Source organism: Mastomys coucha, unplaced genomic scaffold, assembly GCF_008632895.1.
Source record: "Mastomys coucha isolate ucsf_1 unplaced genomic scaffold, UCSF_Mcou_1 pScaffold1, whole genome shotgun sequence".
Classification (NCBI taxonomy): domain Eukaryota; kingdom Metazoa; phylum Chordata; class Mammalia; order Rodentia; family Muridae; genus Mastomys; species Mastomys coucha.
In genome coordinates, this window is record NW_022196891.1 from 76,895,614 (window position 1) to 76,905,040 (window position 9,427).

At 35.3% G+C, this 9,427-nt stretch overlaps 1 protein-coding gene across 10 annotated transcripts in view; it reads left to right on the forward strand.

The window, feature by feature from the left end:
- Cdc42bpa (CDC42 binding protein kinase alpha) overlaps nt 1-9,427 on the forward strand; it is a 210,120-nt gene that overhangs the window by 26,802 nt on the left and 173,891 nt on the right. For all 10 annotated transcript variants that reach the window (XM_031391080.1, XM_031391090.1, XM_031391084.1 and 7 more), the window contains one exon: nt 8,997-9,088. In XM_031391080.1, coding sequence (XP_031246940.1) covers nt 8,997-9,088 — 92 coding nt within the window. Of the gene's footprint in view, nt 1-8,996; nt 9,089-9,427 lie in introns of those variants that run through there.

A 9,427-nucleotide genomic window follows, 5' to 3' on the forward strand; every position in this document is an offset into this window, starting at 1 on the left:
TTATGACAGTGTAAAACCATTATTGATATCTTATTTTCAAAACTGTGTCATTATACCAAAGAGAAATCCAGTAGTCATTCAGTGACTGTATTTCTCCTGCCCTTCACTCCCAGTGGTGAACTCTGCTTTCAGTCTCTATGAAGTTTCCTATTTTAAATGTTTCCTAAAAATTAAACCACATAATATCTGATATCTGGCTTATTTTACTTAAAATGTTTTCAAGATTCAGCTGTGTTGTATATATCAGATTTCCCTTTCCTTTTAAGATTGGATGGTAATTTTACTGTATGTGTTAGTCTACATTTCTTAATGCATTCATTTGTTGATAGATATTTGGATTGTTTCAGCCTTTTGGCTGTTGAGTGATAATGTAATGAGCTCTGGTGATCAGGTAGTTTGAACTCTTCTTTCAGTTGTTTTGAGTATCTAGAAGTAGAATTGTTGCTCCTACGGTGAATCTATTTTTAGCTTTGTTTGTGGAACCACCTGTGTGTTCAAGGCAGCAGAATCCTAGGCAGCCCTACAAGGAGTGTGCACACATTCTGATTTTCCCACACCCTTGCCAGCATTTGGTATTTTAAGTTTATTTAATTATTTAAAAAACTCTATAGAGTGTGCAATGATAACTCATTGTGCTTAGGTTTGTGTTTCTCTAATGATTAGTGGTGGTGACGATCTTTGCATAGGTTTGTTGGCTATTTATATATCTTGTTGGAGAAATGTTATTCAAACTTTGCTGGTTTTGAATTGGATATTTTTGTTGTGTTTTCGTATCTCCTAGTATCAGTCCTTTATTTGATGTATATCTTGCAAGTGATTTTGTTATTCTTTGAGCCTTTCCTCCTCTCTCCCGACAGTGTCCTAATAGTGTCTTAAATAGTGTCTTACATTTTGATGAGATTCAGTTTATCTATTTTTTATTTTTGCTGGCATATTTTGTTTCACATATAAGAAATCATTGCCATACAGATTTTCTCATGTGTTTTCTTCTAAGACTGCTATAGCTTTACCTTCTTAAAATTTTTCTTTATTTAATTAAAAAAATTATTTCATTCAGTATATTTTGATCACACTCTTCCCCTTCTGCAACTCCTCTTAGATCCTCTTCACCTCTCCACTTACCTAGTTCCATGCCTTTTACTTTTAGGTCTTTGACTAATTTCAAGTTAGTTTTGTGTGTGATACAAAGTAAGGACCCAAGGTCATTGTGTGTGTGTGTGTGTGTGTGTGTGTGTGTGCATGTGCACACATGTGTATGCATGTGTACAGGTACACGTGGAAATCTGAGGTTGATGGCAAGTATCTTCTTTAATCATCCTCCATGTTATTAAAAATATATTACTATTGTTACTAGTGTACACATATGCATTTGCCCAGTTGTCTTGAGTTTTGTTTTCTCGTTGGATTGTCCTGACACCCATTCTGAAATCAATTGAAAACATGGGGGTGTTTCTGAATACTTTGATTTATTCCATTATACCAGTACTGTACTGTTTTGATTATTGTAGTTAGTCTTAAAGTTAGGAGGTGAGACATCTTTCACTTACAGATTGTTTTGGTTATTCAGTCTTCATTGAGATTTCATGTGATTTTAGGATAGGTTTTCTGTTTTTACTAAAAGCACCATTACAGTTTGTGAGGATTGCCCTGCCTCAGACAGTCGTTTGCATATCATTGTCATCTTAGCAGTATTAAGTCTTCACAGTTTAGAACATGGAATGTCTTTCTGTTCATTTAAGCTGCATTTATTTCTTTTTAAAGCACCATTTTATACTTTGAGTATATAAGGGTTTCACCTCCTTTGTTAAATTTGTTCCTAACTGCTTTATAATTTTTATTTGCTTTAAGACAGGGTCTCACTACATAAACCTGGTTTAATTGAAACTCTCTTCTTATATAGTCAAGGCTAGCTTCAAATTTAGAGTGATAAACCTGCTTCTGCCTACCAAATACTGAATTAAAGGCATACATCGCCAGACCTAGCCGGCTTTTTTTCCTTGCAAATGTAATTAAAATATTTTATAACCATTGAAAATACAAAGGAAATTTTTATTTCTTTCTATTTTTTTGAGTCAAGGTTTCATTAAGTAGTCCTGGCTAGCTTGAACTCAGTATATAGCCCAGGCAGGCCTTAGACTTGTAAGCCTCAGCCTCCGTCTAGCCTGCCTTTACAAACTTATTTTTAATGTTTTTAATGAGATATTATTTACATCTGACAGAAATACACTGACTTAAAGTATACAATTTAACATGTTTAGTTTATTTGTGTTTGTGTCATCACCACAGCTTAATTTTAGGCCATTTTTACCACACCCCAACAAAACCCTCCGCCCATTAGCTGGCATATAAATAACATCATCCCTAAGCAACAACTAATCTAACTGTTTTTGTTTATAGACTTGCTTATTTTGTTAAAATGGGGTCATGTAAAGTATGAAACACAACTGGCTCTGTGTATTGATTTCATGTCCTGTAGCTTTGTGAATTCCGTTATTTACTTTGATTTTCCCAAATATTCTTTTAGTGTTTTCTATGTATATCATGCTACCTGCAAACATTTCCCTCCCATTTACATAGCTTTCATTATTTACTGATTTTTTCTGACCTACTTGCTGAGGCTTTAACTTGTGGTCTCATGCTGAGTAGAAGTAGCCAGAGCCAGGCACCCTTACCATGTTCCTGACCCCGGGGAAACTTTTCTCCATTGATCGTAAGGTTCTGTACGTGGATGAGCAATGAATCTATATTTTGGTATTATTTGATAGTTCAGAGTTTTATTTCTCATAATTTTGACTTCTTAATACTTTCTTTACTTTTTATAAATGCTTAATCTTGTTTTAAAGCTATATTTTGGAATCACCATGTTATGTGCTCTTTTTGACTGAAGAAGATTTGAGAGCTGAGTGTTTTGCTGCAGTCACAGTCTTGGAAAGGTTGCTCTCACTCCACGAGGATTTCAGAGTCCTCATGCCTTCCTGTGGCTTGATACTTCTTTTGTATGTGTGAACAGTCTCCCTTTGAATGAATGTCCCACACAGTGACTGCTTACCCACCCCTGCAGTCTGATAGGTACAAGTAAGACAATTAGAGACTCTAACAAGGAAAACCGAGGGCTTAGAACTTGCAAACACAGCTTCATGATATTCTATAGCTGTTCTAGATTTATATTGTTCTAAAGCTGTTTTGCTTTGTTTCTGGATATTTTGTTGTATTTGTGCTGTTCTTGGTTCTTTCTGTCCACAAACATGAATACATTATTTTGACTGAACCTTCCAAAGATAATTATTGGTAGCAAGACTCTTTAACTTTACATATTTCCTCAGATACAGATACTGTTTTATGTTGCTTTGTAGTACAGCTGTTAACAAATAATTAAAAAATTTAAAGTTACCTCTGTGTGTGTGTGTGTGTGTGTGTGTGTGTGTGTGTGTGTGTGTATGTGTCTGTGTGGAGGACAACTTGATTTAGTCTGTTCTTTCTTTCACAACTCAGGTTGTCAGGGTTGGTGAAGAGGGTCCTTGCCCACTGAGCCATTTTATCTGTTCTGGTATAATAATCTTATTTACTGTAAAATCCAATATTGAAATTTAGTGTCCCAATAATATCCTTACAGCAACTTGCATTTTTAGTTTTTAAATTGAGAACCCAGTCCCTAGTCACTCCTTGCATTAGTTGCTTATCTTTTCAGTGTCTTGATGGCCTTCATCTTTCACGTCGGTGCTCTCATTTGAAACATGTCATTGCCACAAGTCACTTGTTTTGTGGTCTCGTCCCCTTGTAAATGTGTCCCCTTGTAAAAGTTGTTTGCTGGTGGCCAATCAGATGACTTTTCTTGGCAGGTGCAGGTTCCATGTGATAGCGCATGGCTTCCCTACTGCTCCATACCTGGAGTCATCACTTGTTACTGTGTTGTTGTAGTGACAGCTATTTCTCCAAGACCTTGGGTTTTCTGGAAGAGTGATAAATTGAAAGTTTCGTTTAGATGCTGTATTTTCTCTTTGCTTCTGGGAGATACTTGTATGCCAATGATTTCTCAGTGCCTATGACAGAGTGTGTCATAACTTGTGCATTTTTTTAAAACTAGAACTAGTAAAGCTGTTGACTATTGGTGGTTTCTTTATGGAAGACTAACATACTGTTTTAATTTATTTATTGATGAGTTTAGACTTTTAGTTTTGAAAAACAAGTAGCTACTCTATAAAAATAATTTGTCACAGTAAATTTAGCAACATAGGTTACTTTTGGTACTTATTGCTAAATTTAATCTCACTGGCATTGTAATTTTGTTCAATTTCTTACTGTGGAATTTTGTAAAATTCATTTTTTATAGTCTTTTTAAGCCCTTTCAATTTTTAAAAGTATTTTGTGAATGCTTGTGTGCATGTCTGTTGTGTGGGTATGTGCATGAGAGTGCAGGTTCCCTCAGAGGCCAGAGAGGCATCAGATACCCCGGAGCTTGGTACCAGGAACCAAATTGGAGTTCTATGGAAGAGCAATATTGGTTCTTGACCACGGAGCAACGTCTTCGGTGCTAGGTCTTTCCATTATGTGCTTATTTTCAAATTAAGGAATTGCGTTCATTTTGCTCTCTGTTTGCATTCTGTTGTAATGGCCGGCACAGACAGGGCCTCACTATGTATAGGCTGCTTCTGGACTCCTGAACTCAGATTTAGTGCTCCTTTTAAAACAGAAGATTTGAGACTTGGTGTATGTGTGCGTTTGTTTGTTTGTTTGTTTGTTTACTTACTTACTTGGCACTGGCTTAGTCCATATTCCCACAATTACTTATTTCTTCCCTTTAATTTCAAAGCTTACTGGCATTTTTGCTTATCTTTTATTGATTTGCAGCTAATTGTATGATATACATACAATTGGGCTTTTATGTTTTTGCTATTTTGAGTTTTATTTGCAGTGGCTTTATGGCTTGATATTATTAAAATCTGTAGAATTAAATGTATTTCAAGGTAATATTGTCCAGCTGCTACTGTGCTGTATGTATATTTTACTCAAATACATTGTTTTGGCAATCCATTTGAAGTATGTTTGAAGTAGCAGTAGATTTTAAGTAAAATGTCTTTTCAGGAAGGTGTGATTATTCTGATTTTACACATTTTAAGGTTATGCTATCTAGTACATATGTGTTTAGAATCTTGTTATAGTTGCACTTTTGTTTTTGCTCTAATGTCTATATCTAATATGAAAATGACTTAATTTTTTTCGGAGGTAGGGAGGTTAATGCCAGCTAGCCTTTTTTTTTACTGACATTTTGTGTAAATTCAATTTAGAACCCATAGACTAGATTGGCTGAAATTTAGAAAGGATCAAGTAACAGTCCCCCAGCATTGGAACAGTGTGAGTGAGTGTGCAGACACTAACAATGATGAGGAGCAGCAGTGAACGCGGCCCATTAGAAACAAGTATTGGCCATTCAGTAGGATTAGCTGTCCTGCTCACAGGGGAGAGTTTGGAAAACAAAAGATTCCTAAAATACTGAATTTTGATACAATGCATATTTTTTTTTGATTTGAGTTTTCTTGTATTATGATGAGAAAAGATATATAATTTCAATTTATCTGAATTTGTTAACATTTAAAAACATATTTTAAGTAAGTAGAATTACATCACATTCTTCTTTCCCTTTTGTACCCCAACTCCTCCCAGAGATCCCACTTCAATACCTGCCATACCTTTCATTTTTTTATTTTGTCATATTCTTTAAAATTTATAAAATATGGTAACAATAAACATGAGTATTATAAAAGTTGTTTGATATAAAACAATAATCAATTGAACAATCTTATGTAGATGCTTGTCTACAGCAATACTGAAAATACATATTTTTCTCAATATAAATTTTAAATAACTCCAAATATATTAACTGTATATTTTAAAATAATACATTGCTACTAGTTTTTTTAAATGAACATAGATAAAGTCTTTTGTTTGTTTGTTTGTTTGTTTTGTGGTTAGTAGAGCTTAAAATCTTGGCTCTTACTGTGGTACAAGCCCAAAATAAGAACAATTTTTAGACATTGGGTTTCATTGTAATAAGGCTGTACTTCAATGACCCTCACATCACCAAAGGATTTTACTTCCATAGTAGCTAAGCTAAGAGTTGACAGTTCTGCCGTGCCAAGGCAGAATGAATTTTAGGCAAGATTTTTGGATACAGATTTCCTGCTATGGTCAAAGCTATTTGACTTGAATGATTGTCTTCATTCTCGGCTCACAGAGAACAGGTTACATTCATTTAAGAAATGGTGTGTGTATTAAGATGGTCTATCCATAGAGTCATTCACCAACTGTTTCAATGAACAATGGTTCTGCTTGGAGGGTGGCACAGACATTAGGTGAGGGTAAGAATCTGGTTCTTTGGCTGTGATGATTTTGAAAAGCATTCATCTCAGAGAAAGAGTAACTTATAAAATTGATACAATAGTTACAAACATCAAGCAAAGCATTCAGTCTCACTCTTTGTTGTTCTCTTACAAGCCACCTCCCAAGTTAATTGTCTACGTTTCCTTTGGCTGTATAAATAATTTTGAAATATGTAAGCTGTTCTAAAAACCATAATATAGTGTAAAAACATCAAATAAACAATCCTACTAATAGAGAGGCTGAGATAGGAGAAGCATGATTTAAGACCATTATGTGGTACACAGCAAGACACTGTCAGGTACAAACAAGCAGAAAGTATATATGGATTGTATAATACTGGACCTATTTCTCCAATTACCAAATTAGAGAGACCACCGGGTGATAGCCAACAAATTTCTAATCCCTCATACTTTTGAATTTCAATCGATTAGGATATGTTGGTAATATTAATTTTCATATTAAGAGATAATAAAAAGTAATTGTTACTTCCTGTTATTTTTGTTGTTAGAGGTGGAATTATGTTTGTGTGGGTTTGTTGAAAGATTACTTTCTTGCTTCTTCTAGGGTGTAGTTTTGCTCCTTATGTTGGTGTTTTCCATCTATTATCCTTTGTAGGGCTAGATTTGTGGAAAGATACTGTGTAAATTTTGTTTTGTTATGGAATATCTTGTTTTCTTCATCTATGTTAATTGAGAGTTTTGCTGGGTATAGTAGTCTGGGCTGGCATTTGTTTTCTTGTAGGGTCTGTATGACATCTGCCCAGGATCTTCTAGCTTTCAAAGTCTCTAGTGAGAAGTCTGGTGTAGTTCTGATAGGCCTGCCTTTATATGTTACTTGACCTTTTTCTCTTACTGCTTTTAAAATTCTTTCTTTGTTTAGTGCCTTTGGTGTTTTAATTATTATGTGACGGGAGGAATTTCTTTTCTGGTCCAGTGATACACTGTATAACTTAAAGAAATTACATACTAATTACATAGTTGTCATTTGTAGAAATAGAAAATATGAGACAGTAATGAAATATATCAATTATCAAATTCTCCTGAAAAGGCACATGTGCTGCATGTTTTACTAAACCCCGAAGTCATGGCCAACCGAGTTGGGAATTGAAGCTTTTCTTGGTATGTCCTTCACAGTTAGATCTTTAAACAAGCTGAATGCTGCTGCTGCTGCCATGGACGGTAAAACTCATAGGCCTGTGAGTTGCTGAGCTACATGCAGACAGTACAGAGGAAAGATAATTAGATGTGGTTTGTCTATGAAAACAGAAGGAAGACTTGAATGAAATCAAATCAGAGAAATTTCAGCTGTGTGTTGAAAGAACCATTAAAGCCAAGTACAGGATTATCTTAAAAAAAAAATGTTTCAGGTTCTTAAGGCTTCCTAAATAGTAGTATGTCCTGTTAAGACCATGAAAAAGAAAACAAGAACTTTACAGAGTCAGCGAACAGTTCTACCAGTACATATTACTGTGCCTGATAGTCATATTCTTGCCAACACTTAGCAGTTTCTAACTTTTAAACAAAAAATTGGCATATTTAGTTAGTAAATAATAGATTCCAGTTAATTTTCCATTTTGTTCCCCCCCTTTCTTTGTGAACTGGTAATATTGAAATAAACTATATTTTAAACCAGAATAACTAAAATTTGATTCTGGTGAGCACATGGTTGTTAAAATGATGTTTTAGGGAAGGTTAAAAGGATGGCAGCTTGGGGGAGTAAGAAGTAGCCTCTTTCCCACAGAAGCATATTCCCTGAAAGGGTAGGACAGGTGAGTGCCCTCGGATGTATGAGAAACAGGGATCTGACAAATAGACAGATAAGAGTGATATAAATGGACGATGTGCATCACCATTTTCTCAGGAGGTTCAGTTTATTACTTCTTTATTCAGTTCATTCATAACACCCAAAGTTGTCCTTTCACCTACAGACACCCACCCACCCACCCTCACACCCATACCCACACAACACCCACCCACACACCCACATACATCCCCCTCCCCCACAGAGAGAGAGAGAGAGAGAGAGAGAGAGAGAGAGAGAGAATATTAATGAATGGTGGTGCATGTATATAGTCCCAGCACTCCTAAAACTCCTAAAGGCAGGATGATAACAAATTTGTCTGGGTTACACAGTGAGTTGCAGGCCAGTAGCCCAAGACTCTATCTCAAACAAACAAACAAACAAAAATGTCAAAAAATGTAATTTATGTAAATAAATAAAGGAGACATTGCCTTTTTATAGATATTAATTCATACTTCAATAGTTTGATTTTAAAGGTGCTTTGATTTAGTTCTTAATTATACTTTGAGTTTTTATTGTTTAAGAAATACTCACCTACTGGGCCATGATGGTGCAAGCCTGTAATCCTAGCACTCAGAAGGCAAGGGCAACTGATCTCTGAATTTGAAGCCAGCAGCAGCCTAATCTGTCAAGTGAGTTCCAGGATAGCCAGGGCTGGTACAGAGAAACTGTGTCTTGGAAAACCAAGCCAAACAAATAAAGCCAAGAAACAAACAAACAAACAGCCCCCAAAGCCAAAAAGTAATACTCATCTGTTGTACATCTGATTTGTATTACATTTCATTAAGAAAGTAACTGATATTACTCTTTTGTTTCAGCTAAACCATTTACTTCTAAAGTGAAGCAAATGCGATTACATAGAGAAGACTTTGAAATATTAAAGGTGATTGGTCGAGGAGCTTTTGGGGAGGTAAGAGACATTTTCTATGTTAATTGTTTTCAAAGGCGTTTTATATAATGGTGAGAGGTAATTTGCTTGCTGTTACAGTTGATATTCCTGACCAGAAAATAGATTAAAGTTGTGAATGAAACATTTTACATGGAATTTTCTATGATGATTCACTTTTAAATATGTACTAAATTTTGTTTCTGTCTGTTTTCTTTCTTGTGCCAAAGTCATACTGTCTCATGCTACTTCATCTTCTAAGAGTCTTGGTGTGCCTGGGAGTGAGTCTTCACCTGTTCCTGTGCTTGCCTTCTGTGTTTTCACACCACTTCATTTACACACACACACACACACACACACACA